The 19,729-nt window shown below is 43.1% G+C and overlaps 1 protein-coding gene across 2 annotated transcripts in view; it reads right to left on the bottom strand.

The window, feature by feature from the left end:
• sema3h (sema domain, immunoglobulin domain (Ig), short basic domain, secreted, (semaphorin) 3H) overlaps window positions 1–19,729 on the bottom strand; it is a 62,268-nt gene that overhangs the window by 28,895 nt on the left and 13,644 nt on the right. For both annotated transcript variants that reach the window (XM_052057356.1, XM_052057355.1), the window contains exons 2-6: window positions 8,694–8,848; window positions 2,272–2,334; window positions 1,765–1,884; window positions 256–349; window positions 39–158 (exon numbers count right to left, since the gene is read on the bottom strand). In XM_052057356.1, the coding sequence (XP_051913316.1) occupies window positions 39–158; window positions 256–349; window positions 1,765–1,884; window positions 2,272–2,334; window positions 8,694–8,848 (552 nt within the window). The remainder of the gene's footprint in view (window positions 1–38; window positions 159–255; window positions 350–1,764; window positions 1,885–2,271; window positions 2,335–8,693; window positions 8,849–19,729) is intronic.

Below are 19,729 nucleotides of genomic sequence, written 5' to 3'. Positions count from 1 at the left end.
AACATACGGTCGCGACTTAAAATATGTTTTGCTCTTACCCTGCAGCCATGTGGAGTCGTATTGCTCGGTGCGGATGACATGCCGGTTGCCAAGACTACGGAAGAAGGCAGAGTCTCTGCTCATGAAGTCTGAAGTAATGCCAGCATATAGCTCACCATCTACACAACACAAGAGAAAGACTTCAGCTCTCACCCACCAAATTTTTTTCAATCTCTACTCCAAACATCGCCGTTGTGGTGAGAGACGCCAACTTACCGACAATTGCCGAAGCTGTTTTCTGAAAAGGGTCATACGGACATTTGCCCTTTCCGCATTCTGTTTGGCTGTAGGAGAGGGTCTGGTATCCTGACTGGAGACCCAAACAGAGTATTTGTATTAAATCTACTCTATGAATGAGAGTTTTTTTTTATGAAACTTGCTAATCATTTTTTTCCCTTAGTCATCCAACACACACACACACACACACACACACACACACACACACTCGCAATTCCCACATGCTAGTAAATGGCAAATTGGGGGTTAGTAGGCTAAGTGGTGGGATTTTAAAATGTGTTAAGTCCAGTCTTAAACCAGCCAGCGCCACCAGTTCCTCTAAGCAGCATGTCTGGACACCTGCTCTGATCTTGCATGGCCTTTCATGGGATTAGCTAGTCCCTGACACACACGCACACACGCACACACACACACACACACACACACACACACACACGCACACGGTTTCCTTGACCACACGGTCACACAAGTGGCACGGATTTGAACCTCATATTTTTTTCACATCATTCATATCATTTCGAGTGAATGTTTTTACCTGTCGATAAACATGACAAAAGCTACAAATACGTTATTTCCATAAAATTGGTTAAATTAACAGAAATAAAATAAGTTGTTTCATATTTGCAAACTGATTGTCTAATTTCAATAAGAAACTCATCGCCCTCTCAAACTGTGCCGTACCTTATCTCATCCAATCTGAATCCCTTGGAATCAAACCGAAAAAAAATTATAATACTTTAAAATGTAACGTTCGATCGATCCGTATCACGATACGTATCAAAAGGTATTTATCGGCGGGATTCAAACACCTAACGGGATGAAGGTTACATTCAAATTTCAAAAAATGGGACATTTATTTTTTTTTTATTCACAGAAAGGTGAGACTGGATGAACTCTGGTCCATGCATGCCATAGGGGCAGACACCACAGTCGCACTGCCTGATAGGCCTGTGCATAGGGGCCATTGCTGGAAATAGGAACACACACACAACACACACACACGCACGCACGGACGCACACACGCACACTCACACACACGCATGCACGCACGCGCACACAATCATGGCCGGACTCCCACAAGAAGAAACCATTTAGAGCTGTATTCTCATAGACGGCGCGCCTGTGCTTGGTTGCTAAAAACTGGTGCATCTTGATGTTGCCGGCGCAACCCTTGTGTTTGGGAATTTTGTAGAATTTGGGCCATGCTAAGTGCTCTGGCATACTAAAGATATTTTCTTTGACATGTTGAAAGGAGACTAAACTTTAGGCCAGCTGATAACAGGTCTCAGTTGTGGCCCAGGTGGTGTCATGGTGAATCTGGACGCATAAAATGATATGGCGGGCCAGATCTTGAGTTTGACACCCGTGGGATATGGCATGTTTTTCCAATTACATGCGGCCCGAAAAAATCCACAAAACGTTTTTGGGCGTGGCACAACAAATTCACACAACCGTAATAATACCACAACCGTGTGTTTGCAATCATACCTGTCGGAAGACGCCGGTCGCTATAAAAGCACACCTTGGGTTGAAGGCCCCTGTGCCACACACATACAGGTGAGTCTTATTGAAGGGCTGCAGGACTCGTAGGAAGTTCGCACACTCCATCTGGATCGAGAAAGTCACATGATGGCGATCAGTTTAAAACTGTTTGAACTGTTGTTCTAAAAATGAATATCTTATCATCCAAATAGCATGTGTTTCTCTGTTTGACAGCAATGCAAGTTCAGGTTTCAACTCACGCAAACAGGGGATTTAAAGTGAGGAGGAGCAACACCTGTTTTAAATTCCCTAGAGTTGCGCGAGGGCTGTCTTTGAGAGCTGTTTTGCTTCCTGGAATAAAATAAACTTTTGACTGTTTGATTCATAGTTCGGTGAAAAGATGAAAAATCTCTCAACTGATTCCTGTCACAGATCTATATCTGCATTGACACGTATACAACAAATAGTAAGTAATACGGACGTCTGTGAGTGTGTTTGGGTATGCTCATTCACCTCTGGATCCTTTCCAGCCATGAGACATTCTTGGACCCGGTCTGGACTTGCAGGCCAATGCAACTGGAGAGAGTCAGAGAGAAAGTGAGATTTAACGACCGCTTTCACTGCTCGCTTAACATTTCATTTAATGGGGCTCTGGCAGTGGCAGGTGCTTTATGAGGAGGCGAGTCGGCATGAGTGGAACACTAATCTAGAGGAAAGAGGTCAGGAGGAGAAGAGGCAGGGTTGTTACCGCGGCAACCAGCCTGACGACTAATTAATCGGCCGATTAACTGACTGCACTGACTAATTGAGCCATTGCAATTATTTAGAATGTACAATTACTTCAGGCATTACCCATGAATAAACACATCAAGATTCTCCCAATTTGGCTTGGCACTGTTTTGAGCACCATGCGCAACTCATAATGGGATTAGAGCAGTCTTGTGTTTTGGTGGATTCAAGAATGGGCTGTAGTTACCAGCGTAACTCACTTCTGACGAATCGAAAAATCTTTGATTAACCCTTTCATGCACCAATAATGATAACCTGTCCACTGTAGTAACCGCTGTCCCTGACAGGGTTAAAGTTGTCAACGTACGCACACATAAGAGTATGTGGGCTCCAATTGAAAAAATTGACAGCTTGGTAATAAAGTGCTGACACCACAAGCAAAAATAGCGATAGTGTCTTTGCTCGGATTCGACTTTCAGCAGTCATATTGAATCAAGCCCTTTATCGGTTGAAAAACATATCCAGATTGAAGGGTTGCATGCTCCAAACAGACCAGAAGAAGCTTATCCGTGCTTTTATCCTCAGTAGACTTGATTATTGGAATAGTCTTCTCACTGGACTCCATCAAAAGAGCATCAGAATGCTGCAATTTGGTTCTGAACAGAGCAAAGAGATGAGAACATTTTACTCGAGGCCAAGAGGCTTTACACGGGCCCCCAGTCAGCTGTAGACCAGGTTTTAAAATTCTACTACTGGTCCATCAATCTGAAGGGTTTGGATCTTGGATAATTAAAGAAATGCTTATTGGATATAAACCCAAAAACGTTCTGAAGTCAGCTTCACAGTTCAATTAGTGGAGTCCTGATTTCAAAGTGAACATGGTACATCGGCATTTCAACGTTATGCTGCACTCAAGTGGAATAAACTGCCAACAGAACTGCAGTCAGCCTCATGTGTAAATGCTTTTAAATCCTGGTTTCAAAAAATGCTTTTTACCTCATATCTATGATTATTGGTCTTTGAAAGCATTTCTATGTATTTTTTTCCAAACTGTATGCGTGTTTTTCCCCACGCCCGTTTTTCCACATGACTGTGTTCCAAATTGGACTTGACTGACAAGTGAATGGTGGCATTGTTTTTTAATCGAAAGGAAGAATGTCACGCGAAGATTTTAAAGAACCCGATAGTGTATTTCTTTGGGACCCGTTCAAAGTTTAAGTCATTGATAAAATGATTTTCTTGGACACAGCAAAGGCATGGGAGGAATTTAATTTTGTCTGCATTCCGACAAAAGCATAGCATACGCATTTTGGCCCGGGTGCCAAAGTTTTGCCAAACTTGTTTTCACAAGAAAGCTTATCCACACAAAAGTCTACAATTCCCTTTCTTTCCTCTTTTATCGCAACACATGATACCTGTTGATAACTGACTGGCATCCATGTATGAAACTCATAAAATTTTCATCGTGGGTTGAAAATGAACAAGACCATTGAAGATGCTCATCGACTTTTAAAACTTAAAAACTCAGTCACTGTAACTGATAAAGTACTCGACAAAAGTGATGTCATAACAAGTGAGGGTGCCGTCAGGAAACAATCTTGGATGTCAAGTAATGGCTCCCTGATGTAGTCACTGCAGCACTGCCTGATGGATAGCCGATTAGATTAGAAACCACAGTCAGCCTTATCGCCACATACCACACACTGGCAGGAACCAGCATGGACCACCGCCAAAGGATTCTCACCATGCCAAAATACCATCCATCCATTTTCCGATCCGCTTTATCCTCACAAGGGTCGTGGGGCGTGCTGGAGCCTATCCCAGCTGTCTTCGGGCAGTAGGCAAGGGACAACCTAAGCCGGTTGCCAGCCAATCGCAGGGCACAGAGACGAACAACCATCAGCGCTCACACTCACACCTAGGTGATCAAGTGTTCTAGTGTTCCATCAGCCTGCCAGGAATGCGGGAGGAAAACAGAATACCCAGAGAAAACCCACACAGGCACGGGGAGAACATACAAACTCCACACAGGAAGGCCGGAGCCGGAATCGAACCCGGCACCTCTGCACTGTGAGGTTGACACGCTAACCACTTGACCACCCTGCATTTTTCATGACGTGGAAAAATAAGATTTTCGCCTGCCAAAATCCCATTCAATGGAAATATACCTCTTTGTGGGGAAGTGACTGTCAATGCACACTGAGGGCTTTTTATTCTAGACTAGATTCTAGACTCTCTATTCAGCTACACTCAAGTGTAAAAACTAGCGGATCCTGATTTTTATGCCAACACAAGCCTGGATACGCTTGTTTGGGAATTTTGTTCATGAAAATGAGCAATGTTGGGCATTCCGGCATAACAAGGCCACTTTTTTTGTGCTTCACAATCCTGACAATTTGGTGGTTAAAGCAGACTAAACTTTACACCTGCTGGAATCGGATCTAACTAGGTGGTGCAGGTAGTGAAACACAATGTTGGTGAATTTGAACGTGGGGCTGGCAGCCTTTGAGTTTCACGGACAGGTGCGGTTGATGTCATCGTATTTGATTAATTAAGACAACAGCGTGCAGTGAACTCTTTGAATCATTCCAGAAATCAATTCATTTGACACACTATTACTATCATTTTTATTCTTTTCATTTTTCAAACCGTCCTACTGGCCACATCGCATCTATGGAGGGTGTGGAGGGGGTTACACACCGACAAGTACAATCTGAGTGGAAGTGCTTCCTTCAAAGATCTGTGATCTCCCGAGCCAGTTTTCGATCATCCTCACATGGAGGTCTACTTGCAGTTCCTTGTAAATCTACTTTACCTGCCATGACCTGCTGCGGGAGACGAGCAAACCAATTTATTCTCTTCTTCCGCAGTGTCAAGGACCATCAGCGCGCCACTCGCGCTCTGCATTGAAAGGGAATGAAAAGGGTTGCTTCCATTGACGGTGAGTCAAGTCGTAATCCGAAAAAAAGAGTCAAGAATTAAAATTTCAGGATCTAGTAGAGTTTAAAATGGCCCAGATAGTTAATCATACTGTACATAAGTTACCATGTATAAAACATAAGGAATTCATGTTTAGTTTTTGTTAACCATATTAATTATTTTCTACTGTATGATTCATGTGGGTGGCACGGTGGGCGACTAGATAGCATGTCCGTCTCACAGTGTGCAAAAGTGCAGGGTTCGATTCCTGTGTGGGGTTTGCATGTTCTCCCCCGTGCCTGCGTGGGTTTTCTCCGGATACTCCTCCCGCATTCCAAAAACCTGTAGTGGCAGGTTAATGGAACACTAAATTGTACCTCGATGTGAGTGTGAGCGTGGATGATTGCTTGTCTCTGTGTGCCCTGTGATTGGCTGGCAACCAGTTCAGGGTGTACCCCGCGTACTGCCGAAGACAGCTGGGATAGTCTCCGGCAGGCCCACGACCCTCATGAGGATAAGCAGATTGGAAACTGGATCGATGATTCATGTGCTGATTTTTTTTTCTAAAGTTTGATGGCAATATCCTTGAACGAATAAACATCTAAAACTGTCGGCTTTGCATGTAAACACCGAAACTTGCCAACAGGTGTGATGAACTTCAGATCTAGTGATAAGAAGCTGTAACGATCACATCGAGACCTGAGAAGATGAAAAGGCTGCATATGTTCGCAGAGAAAAATAAACGATCATGATGACAACCTGGCAACTCGCGGGGTTGTACCACCACATGGGAGGGAGGGAGGGAAAAAAATGCCATAGGAATGCCGTTGGAACATCTTATAAACTATAAATATGGCACATGAGCCTTTCGCCGGCACAGAGTTGAGTTATATCTTGGATGTGACTATCTATCCTGTCGTTGGCTGGATGCCCGGCAGACTGGTTGGCTGGTCAGCTCACTCTTGACTGTTCGTCCGCCTACCTGCTTAGTTGCTTGGCCCTTTGCCTGCATGCGCTTCTCACTGATGTAAGCATTGATTTTATGCGACAGCGCAGCGCTGTCTCTGTCCTTGCTGTGACCCTCAACACATCCTGACGGTTCTAGCGGAGCCATCATCGCGTCCGTCCGCATGTTAAAGCTCAAGCATAAAACTTAAGTATTGACACACGTACAACTGACAAGGGGTCTCCTCACAACTAGTTTCGGGCTAAAGTGTTTATGTTCATGAGTACTCAGTCCAGCCATAAATCTTTTCCAAATTGATTTCATGACACACGTTTGATGACTCAGATGTTAGTGGAGCCAGAGAGAGAGGCAGAAAAAGAAACCCGGTTAGGAAAAGGAAGGGCTCACTCAGCGCATCCTGCCGCAGGGTGTTTCACACATCTAGTTTTGGTGTCTAACAACTCGCTCAAATTGAAATTATTGCCATGAAATTGTGAAAAAAAATCAATAACTTCAGTGATTACTTTTGTAGAAAAACAAACAAACGAGCAAAATGTGCACAGCTTCGACCATCGGTTGCCAGATTCTCCTCCTTCGACATGTTGATTTGAAACAAAGCACGATGTCTCCGCAAAAGTACAACTCGTTTTCTGTAATTGTTCTCGACTTCATAACACTGCCAGTAAAGAGATTATTGGTGGAAACATGTTGCGACACCTTCTGTAACCAATTCCTTAGTGAAGAAATCAAAAAACGAGCTTTAAATCCCATTTACCGTAGTTATTCACGTAGCACACCGTGTTGGACATTGTTTTCTGAGGGGACAGTTTTTGGGAGGGGCTGTTATCCGCATGTGCAAAACAAGGCGCGGAACGAGATAAAGTGATTTGCTGTAGAGGAACTTCAAAAGCATGCCACAATCTTGTCACAAGCTTTGAATTTCACTCCCTGTGTCACAAATACTTTTGTCCATGTAGTGTATGCATAGAGCCATGAAGCAATTAACAGGTGCCCTTGGTGTAAAAAAAAAAAATCAAATAATTGATCATATTAAGTTTCAACAACGTCTTTTCAACAAACTATGATAGCGAAATACTTCATATCATTTTAAACACAGCTTATGACATGTACCTTTAAAATGGAGGGCTTACGGATAATTGAGGGTGGTGCAATGTACGTTGCCTTTGCAAACTGTAAAAACAGCAATAAGAAGACCTCTGTTGTCTGTTCGCTTGAGTTTTTAACAGCCACTCAGAAGAGAAAAAAACACATATACATAACACATGCATGCGGTAAAGGCTGACAACTTGGGAGAGGGCCAAATCCTCTCCAACCCAAAGATCTCCGAGTGGTTGAGATGTACATTATCACTTATGTACAGTACTTCCTTGACACCGGTTCGTGCTTTGGTCAGAGATTATTCTTTTATCAAATATTAACCGCACACAAATATGGCTAATGGGCCAAGCTGGAGGGATGAAAATGTGTAAAATGCTAGAATTTATCGTGCTGTTTTTATGAGTACCTGCATGTGGAATGAGGAAACAAGATTTTTTTTAAGGTGGTTTATTAGCCAGACCCGACCCATAGGCCCTTATTTTCATAGCTGGCACAAGTCTAGCGCAAAGTGTGGTATAACTGTGCTCTTGGGTGCAGTTTTCTTTCTTTTGATATTTTCGTAGAAATGCGCACGTGGCAATTGATGTTTGCAACGTTGTGGGAGTAAACTTGCTTTCCAGCAAAAGGAAGCAGTTCCTCTCATTCCTTTAAAATCCAGCGCAGTAGAGGTGCATTGGTAGAAGAATAAACTGACTCGTTAGAATCCATGCAAGAGATTGACACGCAAAGTACGTCTAAAAGGACTTGCAAGATCTCCACTTGCGGGTGATTTAAAGTTGGCTACTGTGAAATGGGCACTTGGAAAGTGCCTTACCCTCCCGATCGTGTGTCCATGTGTGATCGTGAAATCCACCACAGACCTCCACAGATCTCAGAATCTGTCTCCCAGTATCTCGATCGAATCTATGAAAATTGCGTTTCACCACTTGCACCACAACTTAGCCCTGCTTTTAGCTGGTCTAAATATTTATGAGTCTACTTTATGCCACCAAATTGTCAGCTGTGCTGGGGTGGTGGTGTAATAGAAAATGCCCTTGGTTTGCTGGAACGCCCCAAACATGGTGCCAGGGTCTGCCAAATTCCCAAACATTCCACCCACACAAAATCAAGATGTGCCCATTTTTACACCCAAATGCATGTGTGCTGTATATAAAACTTGTGCCCCAAATATCTAAATCTGTGGTCGGCGTGCATCACCATACATTGCAAGGTAAACACCTACCTTTCGGGGGTTCTGCGTTATATCATCCATGCTGGTGGACAGCAAGTTATCTTTCATAGCCACATAAAGATGCATTCCATCTTCATCGGGCAGCAAGGAGTGCAGGTCTCCCGCCTCCAGGGGCAGCGTCAGCAGGCGCCCATTCTGGATCAGTTCTATCGAGGGAAGACGGAATAAGTATTAAGCACAATAGTTTCGATGCAGCCAACTGGAGACATTTTGTCGGTTGCCATCGTTGAGTCCGTCAGATTACTTTCAAGCAACAACACAATCAGCGAGTGCTGATGGTGATGTATTCACATATCCTCTCATCATTTTCTGTCAACTTTCGTCTTTTCATTAAATGCCTGCAACTCTTTGCAGCTGAATAAATGATTTAAGAAACTACAGTATAAGTTAAATTATGGATTTAAATGGGTTTCTGATACACCGGGAAACAATATTGAGTAACAGAAAACACAAAAGGCTTTAACTACAGTGTACTGTATCTTCATACAGCTGTCTTGACATGTCAACTCTGAGAGCTAAAGTGCTGGAGATCAACTGCTCGCCCACCATCTGCTAGCATTGCCTGTCCATTTTTGCATTCAGCTAGCAAGTGATTTAAAACAAAATGTATTCAAGCTCGATAAGTGCACGTACGTGCCTGCCTATGCATACACTCCAAATTCCAACATGACAGTGAGAGCCTGAAACATCTATCCAATTACACACACATGGTTCTTTTTAACAGCCAGTTCAAATGCTTTGTACTTTGGATACGACCTGGAAAAGGTTTGATCAAATAAAGTCAAGTCGAGGTCCTTGTAAATTTGCTCCAAGATATACTGTAGTCAAATTCAATTGAGTTCAGTACCTATGCAGCCAGATGAGGCTTGAAAGATCCAAATTATATGGCGAGGTGAAGTGAACTGCCCTACGTGGTAGAAAAATGTGGGGTACACCCTGAGATGGTTGCCAACCAATCGCGCGGCACACACAGACAAACAACCGTTCGCGCTCAGAATCCCCCTTAGGGACAATTTAGAGTGTTCCCATCACCTGCCATGCAAGTTTTTGGAATGCAGGAGGAAACCGCAATACCCGGGGAAAACCCACGCAGGGACGGGTAAAGTATGCAAACTCCATACAGCCTGCCATCATGCTAACAAGTTGACAACCGTGCCACCCCGGTGTTGTTTTGTGAGTTATTTGTTTGCTTTTTACGGTTAGTTTTAGGGTTATTTTTGACCCAACTGTTTTTACAGCGTAATGAGTAGTTCAAATGATTTTTGTCCACTATGTGCTCATGGAACTTATGAAGCGATTACGGCGGATTCCTCGAGAAGCACATACAGGGATCACGTCGAGGGATCCAATTTGTACAACCAAAAGTTCCCGTAATTCACTCATTTTCCGTTCGAGAATGTCTCAAGGAGTGTTACCACCAAATAATCGGCTATACCTTTGTTACTCTCAATTGCATTTGAAGAGGACAATTTCTAAAATGTCCCCCCTCTTGCAGACAACCTGGGCTTCTTTGTCGATGGACACCCTCAGGGCATACCTCCGGCATCGAGAAGGATTAAATATTGACCCAAAGATGCCTCATGTTCTCCAAGAAAAAGGATCGTCAAACAGATGTCTGGGCAGCAAAGGTCAAACTGCTCTCATTTGGATTCATACAAAATGGTATGCCGAGATCACAACGTACAACTGCATGAATTTTGTCGCAAAGCAGTGAGAAATTTGTCTGACTTTTTTTTTCTAACTCCAAAATTGGTTTAATGTATTCATATCATAATAGCTATCTCTTTACAAGAGGGCATCCTGTAACGAATTGTGTGTGCAGGTTACATCGTAGGAGGGAGATTGTTGTCGTTTAGAGCAAAGGGTGGCTAGGGGGGGGGGGGGGGGTTAAAAAAAGAAAAAGGACAAAATCCTTACAGCTGGAAAAGACTCAGTCATCTTTTGCAGGTTAACCAATCCACATGTATTCTGCATTGTTCCAACACTTTCTTGACACAACTGGTACGATTCTCAAAACATAAACATGGAACTAACTGAATCTTGTTTTATTTTTTTTGTTTGGTTCCTCGCCAAATCGATCACAGTGTCTAACATGGCGCATTGACAAAGTTCCACAATGCAGTCCAATTAAGCAGCTACAAGCTGCGAGCCCATGTGGGTTTGTTTACTCTTTCTAGCTGCGCTGTAATTTTGTCACTCACAGAAGCGACAATCAGAACCTGCGGGAGTCCTCTATTTTCTATTGCCTATTACGCGATTGAACCAAGCTTGGGAAATGGTCATTGTCCTCAGTGATTCAATTCTATTATTAAAAAAAACTACAACAAAAAAAAACCTGTATGTGGCCCTTTTGTCATTGTGCTCATTAATGTGAGTGAAATTCAGTCGCGCACAGGTCAAGGGAAAGAGACAGAGGAGGAGGGGGTACAGCAGGGAGGTAAGATTAAAAAAAATAATAATAAAATAAAAACATTGGGAGGGGCCGACACAGAGGAGAAAGTGACAGCGAGATGAAAACGGTGTGATAGCCGTAAAGCCCGTTCGGAGATAAGAATGCCAAAATGGGGATGGACAGATGAAGGGGGGGAAGAGTGGCAGAGGGGAAAGTCGGACGAAAAGCAAACCTGATGGACATGATGATGAAATAGTGATGGATGGCGATGAGCTGAGTGGATGGAAAATGAGAGATGACAGGAGGTGATTGCGAAGGAGAGAGCGGCGATGGGCACGATAGGCGTAGAGGAGGGTTGAAAATGAAGCGGGACCACGTGGAGAAAGCCAAAGACCGACTGCGTGGCGATAATGAGTCGCGGCGTCGAGTGATAACAGAGCACAAAGTGATGCACAGGTCGGTGGATTGAAGAGGATGGGTGGAGATGAACAAGGCTGATGAAGAAATAACGTAAATGTGTGTGTGTGTGGGGGGGGGCCTGACAGGATGATAAATTGGATAGTTGATGGGTGAGGGAGGACAAAGAAGACAGGTTGACTGTGAGGAACAGGCAAAAAAACCGAGAAAGACAGAAAGAGAGGCGGGAATGAAATTATGATGGGGCCTGATTGGGAAATGAATCATATTACAGAGAGAGATGAACAAAGCTCTGAAAAAAAAAAAGAAAATAAACGTACTCGAGAGCGCTTGACTGAGGATGAACGGTCATATGCTTCACACAAGCACCCTTGAAGCAAAAGAAAAGAGATGTTGAGCAACAGGTGTGCGAGCACGCTAACAAACAACCAAAACAATACCGCTCATCTTTAGCAGAGTTAATAGCTACAATTCATCATCATCATCATCTTCCGAGCCGCTTGATCCTCACTAGGGTCGCGGGGGTGCTGGAGCCTATCCCAGCTGTCTCCGGGCAGTAGGCGGGGGACACCCTGGATCAGTTGCCAGCCAATCGCAGGGCACACAGAGACGAACAACCATCCACGCTCACACTCACACCTAGGGACAATTTAGAGTGTTCAATCAGCCTGCCACGCATGTTTTTGGAATGTGGGAGGAAACCGGAGCACCCGGAGAAAACCCACGCATGCAATTAAATGAAATTAAAAATCTGGGCAGGGGGCTGTTGACATTCTACACAGTCACTATGTTGTACCAACCTGAGAGACTCTGAGGAGAAAAGTGATGGAAATATACTCATCAGGAAACACAACAGGAAGAGACGACGATGGGTAAAATGGAGAGATGAAAGAAAAACAAGAAAGCAGATGCGGTGCTTCAGTTCAATGGGGAAAAAAAACTCACCAGGTACTTCGGCCGAATGGTCCGAGTTGTAAATTGTTCAATTTCATGCAGATTTCAGGTTCATTACACACAGAGGGTGACTCGAGAGCATGAAAAATGGGATCATGGTTCTTTTTTTGTTCACTTTTAACATCATATCAAACGTTTGCAAGGTTACCCACAAAAGCCAACTAAGAAGGATGAAAAGGGATATTTTGTCCCTAACGATCTCTCTTTTAATGTATCGGTAATTAGAAGGATTATTTTCAAAACAAAAAACAACAAACAGAGAGAGAAAGAGGGCGAGAGAAAAAGTCGAAAAAGGGCCCTTTGTTTCAATGTTACCCAAAGAATCCACACCCAAAGTGGCCGTTTATTTTAATGGTGTATTCCCCACTGCCACACAGTGTTACTTGGAAAACATTTCAGTAGCATTGCGCAATCCCCACCACCCCAACCCCGCCCAAACAAATTGTGATGAACATAACCACCTTGGAAATGGTCATAAGTTATACATTAACCTTGTAAAGGGATTTGATTTTCATCCAAAATGATGACGCTCAAGCAGACCTTCTCCCTCTGAGACATTTTGTCATTGTAGAGGTGGAATATTTCGTCATGTCAGTGAGTTAGCGTGTTTCACACCTAAACATGAAATCGGCAAACAAGCTTGGGTACTTAATGTGCATCTGGTTTTCTTTTGGGGTTTTTTTTTGCAATTAGATGTCGATTTTGTGAACGTTGCGTGGTGCTTTCAGAGAGTTTGTCAGTTGGAGGGTGCGTTTTATTTTTCTATTGGTGACAATGAGCAGAGCAAAAGCCAAAGTACAGTTTCACATTTTCACTTGAAGGCAGAGCATTTGTGAAAGCCAGCCTTGTCCCAAGGAACCAGACTGGATCTGCATATGCAAGCATCCGGCAAGTCATCTGAATTACAAACGCGCATACCACAAGAGCAGCGTGACCTTGCTTTGTTTGATATAAAAGCTCGGTTTAACTGAACCTGAAACCAGCTCTGCAGTGGAAACATCCACAACATCCCAATTGGATCTAGTGGGCCACAAAAAAAAAACTGACGCCACTCAACCCATCATAAATCCTATAAAAATGTCCTGTTTATTGACACTGTGTGTCACTGAGAACAGCTTTGGCAACATTCACAACTGTATATAAATTACAGTGAAACCCCCGAATGTGAATGCCACTGAGGTCATGTGAATCCGAATTGGACCAACATTTCTGGCACTCAATCACACAAAAACTTTCAATCTTACTTGTGGAGACTTTTTTTGGGGGGGGGCGGGGGGGGGGCGCAATATGTCAATGTAGCAGACAAGAGCTCATTTCAGCTAGCACAAAAACTAACGGTGTTAAGTCACTTTTACATTTGTGACAAGATTGCTCAAATCACCTTTGTAACACTAGATTTTTATATATTTATATATATATTTATTTATATATATTTATATATATAAATATATATATATATATATTTATAGATTTATATATTTTTTTCTCTTTCTTCTTTCTACATACATTCTTGCTGCTGGAGGCTGTAAATTTCCCCAGTGTGGGGCGAATAAAGGATATCTTATCGTATCTTATCTTATCTTATCTTATCTTATCTTATCTTATATGCTGTCATCATTTTCATTAGACAGGCTTTTTGTATTTACGTCGTACCATTCAAGGCACTGAACACAATTGATGTGGTTTTCACTGCGCACACCTCACTGTAAGGAGGGGCAGGGTTCACGGTAGCACGACACAACTTTGCCTGCAAGAGTTACCAAGCAGCCAGCTTTTGTTTTTGTTTTTTGCGTGTTAAATAGGCTGGGGCTCTCGAACAAGTATTTGTCACAATTATATCAAATGTTTTACTTGTGATACGGAGGAGGATATTAAACATGTGATGGTTAGCTTTGCTACATTTCATTTCAAGCTAATGTGCACTCTTTATCCTAAACCAATAGATTCTTGTCAACAATTTAGCCCGGTCAAATGGCTCCCATCTTGAGCTCGCAACCATGAATGGCTTATTCAGAATGAATACATTCTTTCCTCTACCCTGCAAACACACAAAACAATACGTATTCCAGTCCTATGTCCAGTGCTCTGCCATATTTGATGTGCCACGATTTCTTGCTCTTGTCTCCCTGGAATTGCTCAACGTCCACAAATAATGGGTTGGTGGACGAACACACTGTGCTGTGCCGTGCTCAATGATACTCCTACGACAGTTAAAAATGCTAACCATGATCCGCACAGTTACAGGTTTCATAGAGTAGGACAGGGAGCAGATGATTTCTTCTGTATTACCAATGACAATTGGTAATACAGTTATTTACAGTTACAATTATTTTGAAATCGGGAACAAATTGGAGAATTAATGGTGTTCCTTATCAAAGTATGTTCAGATATTCCACTGTATGCGGCGCGGTGGAGATTGGTTAGCACGCCGGCCGCACACTGCATAGGTGCAGGGTTCGATTGCCTTTCTGTGTGGAGTTTACATGTTCTCCCTGTGCCTGTGTGGATTTTCTATGGGTACACCGGTTTCCACCTACGTTCCCAAAAACATGCATGACATGCTGATTGAACAATCTAAATTGTCCCTAGGTGTGAGTGTGAGCACGGATGGTTGTTCGTCTCAGTGTGCCCTGCGATTGGCTGGCAACTGATTCAGGGTGTCCCCCGCCTACTGCCCGAAGACAGCTGGGATAGGCTCCAGCACACCCCGCGACCCTTGTGAGGATCAAGCGGTTCAGAAGATGGATGGATGGTATATTTCAGATCATATACATACTGCACAGCTACATTATTTACAGTATACAAATCCAAAATTTACAAATAAAAAATTACAAAATTTGTAAATGACATATTGAAACATAACGTGTGTGTTCATGTGTGTTGACAGTGTACATAGGCTAAAATTGGGGACAATAAAGTATTTAACTGTATCTTTCCTCCGACCAGAATTAAGAAATACACATTTCATTTTATGCATTTTATGCATTGAATATCAATCCCCATCAGACTCTCTCAACATACTGAATTACAAATGTACATATTAAGAGATGCCAGTGTATCTACAATTAGGCAGACATATCTTTCTAATTTCAAACATCCTACTAGTGTCCGAGAGTCCTATCGCAAATTAATGAATTCATTTAGACCTTTGAGTCTGACAAGCCAAATCTGTCTGACCGGTTCCAATCCGTCTGGCACTCTTTATCCTAAACCAATAGATTCTTGTCAACAATTTAGCCCGGTCAAATGGCTCCCATCTTGTGCTCGCCACCATGAATGGCTTATTCAGAATGAATACATTCTTTCCTCTACCGTGCAAACACACAAAACACACACGTCACGGCCGTATGAGCTACTGACTCAGTCATGGAACTCAAGAGCTCCAGCCGCTCCACCCTGACTCCTGAGAAAGTTGCCGTGGCAACAGAAGCCGTGCCAGCATAATTTGTGAGTGGGCGTGAGTGATGGGTCGAAGGCCTCGTAGATCTAACCCCCTCCCCTCCCAACACCGCTTCCTCCCCAACCCTTAAATCCAAATGCATACACTCCCAAGCATAAATTGAGGGATTTGACCCATGACAACTACCATCAACACTGGTTAGAATATTAAGTGTTTTAAAAACATTATGGTTGACATTGCTTGTTCTGAACTCCTGTATAATGTTGATATGGTGTGAGCAGAAACAATACTGCCTACAAAGGTTTCCGTGGCAGGGGTCTGGGTGGATGTAGCTCTACTTCCCAGAGTTCAAGTCATACTTTTGACTGAAAATGTCTACTTTTGGGGTGTGGCGTGAGAGCCCGACAGCCTGACAGTCAGGCGTCAGAATCCCGAAGAATAATATATACGTCCAAAAGGAAAACTATCTCGCCAATCACAGCGTGGCAGACTTCCGCGCAAGTATGCCCTCTGAGTATGGCCATTCTTATCGGCCTCAAGATGACAGCAGGGGTCAATGAGGGTCATGACCTCTGATCCCAGCCAATTGCCCTCTGACCCCTGTCACTCTGAATCAAAGTTGGGATATAAAGGAGCAGACGCAGCGAGACATAATCCGAAAGGCCATTGCCTATTAGGACATGCGAGCACACAAAGGCAGACATGCACTGTGGTACATGCATGAATGGCCACTTTATATTCATTTCAGTGTCCATGTATGATACAGTGAGTGTTCGCTTTATGTCCGCGCATGTTTATTTCACATTCGGGTTCGATGATTTCATGCGCGGCGAACATAAGATGATTGACCACTGGTCATGGGAACTCTGATGGGCCTCGACATAATTAGAGCAAATGTATGGCGTGTGATGCAGCTAAGAGCATTCCTGCACACACATACACACACACACAAACAATGCACACGCATGCGCATGCACGCACGCACACGTGCACGCGGTAGAGGTGTCAAAATTATTCACATAAATCGACAACTATTTTAACAAGCCAAGTAATCATTTTGAGCCATTGCTTAACTTAAAAATGGCCCAAATCTCCGGTTTTCAGCCTCTCAAGAGTCATTACTCTCTGATTTCTGTATTTTTTTTATGATAGTAGAGTGATTATCGTTTGCGTTAATATTGCAGACGTCTGCTTTTAATTTGGAAAGCAAAGACCAAACTCGATCATTCCCCCCCCCCCCCCCCCAAAAAAAGTTGGTGGGCACAACAGCAATCACTCTCGTGATATTGCAGAAAAAATCAGGAAAAACAATGTTTTTTTTAATATTCACATTTAATGCCAAATTAACATTTGATCAGATTATTTCATTAATCAATATAAAAATGTAAAGAATATTTCATAGCATACTTTGGAATGAATCGATCACATTGTGGATCACAATTCAGATTCAACAAATAGACCTCCAAAACATTTATTTTTCACCGGGCTACTACATCGCAGGGCAATTTAGAGGTAGAACAATGAAATGATGAATCAACAACTGATCGATTATTCAATACATTTTTGGCAGCTGAGAGCTCATTTAGAGAAATTATTTGACCATATTAGGTAAAGTTGCTTTTTTCCCCATAATGCAATGGGGTATTGGGTTGCAATTGTGGCATTAGGGGTTCATTTCTTTTATTTTGTAGTTGCTTCATCTAAGTGATGAATCATTAATTGTGATATTGTGCTTTTAATTTTTATTGCATCGATTTTCACTGGAAAGAAAAGCTTCCTTTTTCCCTGATGCCTCGTAAAAATGAGTTGCTGCTCAGGGTGTTTGGCTTGCCCCCCGACCGCTTCATTGATATTCACTTTCACAAGACACATTGTTATCCTGCCATTTGCTTGGGAGCTCTGGGTTTTTACTGCAATTTCATCTGACAAACAAATGTGCTTGCAGTTGAGCCATGTGGCCTCAAATGACACTCCTGCTGTGTGTTTATCCATCTGCCTTTTTGTCACAACACAGATGTGAGGAAAAAGAATTATTGTCACGCTACAACATTCGACAAGAACATGACACAATGCTTTTGATTAACGTTCCCGAATGTGAGATGCATGTGCCAAAAATCCATCAATTATCACCTCTACGGACAGTTAGGACGGCAGAAAAAATCGTTGGCACAGCCCTAACCACTCTTGAGGACTTGCACACTGCAAGAATCAAGACAAGGGCACGGAAAATCCTCCTGGATCCCCCGCACCCTGCCCACCACCTTTTTCAGCCACTCCCCTCAGGCAGACGCTACAGATCCATGCGCACCAAATCCAGTAGACACTTAAACAGCTTCTTCCCTCTAGCCATTAACTCCTTAAACAGTCACTGACGTAGTCACTCTTCTTGCACCACAAAATGGTACTACAAAACTACTGGTTACTCTAAAATGGTTCATTTAAGGTTCAATGATTTTGTTGTTTATGATGATACTAGTGCAGCGTGTTATACCGGAGACAAATTCCTTGTGTGTTCTTCATACTTGGCCAATAAAGATGATTCTGATTCTGATTCTGATTCTCTACTATCCAGATGAAATTGGGAGACACGCAAGGCCAGGAAGTAAGTCACAATCACTCAGTCTCATGTTTGTACAATTTCTATATCAACTTCTTATGATCTTATTTTGACACTTGCATGGTAGCTAACGGGTAAAAAAAAGTTTGAATCCGAACCTCTCACCCTCGCCCTAACCATAACCACCTAACCCCAACCTCCGAAACCTTAACCTCCGAACCCCAACCCCTAACGCTTAACACCTAGCCCCCCTGAACATTAACCCTAACTCAAAACCCTTAACCCCTGAACCCTCACCCTAACCCCTAACCCCTAACCCTTACCCTAGCACTAACCCATAACCCTAAACCAACCCCAACCCGCTAACCCGCTAACCCTAAATCTAACAATTAACCCAAACCTAACCCCTAAACCCTAACATTAACCTTAACCCAACCTTTACTCCTAGCTCTTTACTCCAAATCCTAACCCCTAATCCTAACTTTAACCTTAACCCCTAATCCCTAATCCCTAACCCAACCCTAACCCCAAACCCTAACTTGAACCCTTCATCATAACCTTAACACTAACCTCCTAACCCTAACGGTCACTCTAACTCTAACCCTTAACCCAAACCTAACCCCCAAACCCTAAACCAACCCTAACCCTAACTCTTCACCCTAACCTTAACCCTAACCCTAACTCCTAACCCTTCGCCCTAACTTTAACCCTAATCGTAACCATCAGTCTCACCCTAACCCTTAACCCTGCCCTGAACCTAAACCCCTTCAAGGTGATTTTTATGGCACCCTTCTCATTGGTCATTAGAATTACTATTTGTTGAGCATTTTAGTGTTTCCACATGACTATTCCAGTGGATGAAGCTGTTAAGAATGACAAATGGTTAATGAAGGCACTGCCCATACCACTCAAAAAAGTGAGCGCTCAGCCAAAGGATTAAGATGAGGCAAATAACCTCAGCAGCGGTAAACAGGGGGAGAAAAAAAAGCTAAAACTATTGGTGAGCACTTTGAGGCGCAACTAAAAGTGTGCATTGAGGACTGCGTCTGCAGTGCAAATCGCTGCCCGTAACAAAGCAGACTCGACATTAAAGATGTCAGCACGTGCTGTGTTTGCAACAACTACATGCGACCGTTCAACCTTCTCTACTTGGACCGTGATGCTTTCTTGGAAGATCTGCCAAAGGCGAATGTGTGTTTCCAATACACATCACTGCCAATTGCTTTAAAAGTTGTATTTATGTCTCTGACATGAACGTTTAACTTTAGAACTAGTTAGGATGTCAGTTGTGACCGTTGAATTTCGAT

The sequence above is a fragment of the Hippocampus zosterae genome, chromosome 2 (assembly GCF_025434085.1).
Source record: "Hippocampus zosterae strain Florida chromosome 2, ASM2543408v3, whole genome shotgun sequence".
Taxonomy (NCBI): Eukaryota; Metazoa; Chordata; class Actinopteri; order Syngnathiformes; family Syngnathidae; genus Hippocampus; species Hippocampus zosterae.
The sequence above is the reverse complement of the archived record's forward strand: the minus strand, read 5'-3'. Positions and strand labels throughout refer to the sequence as shown.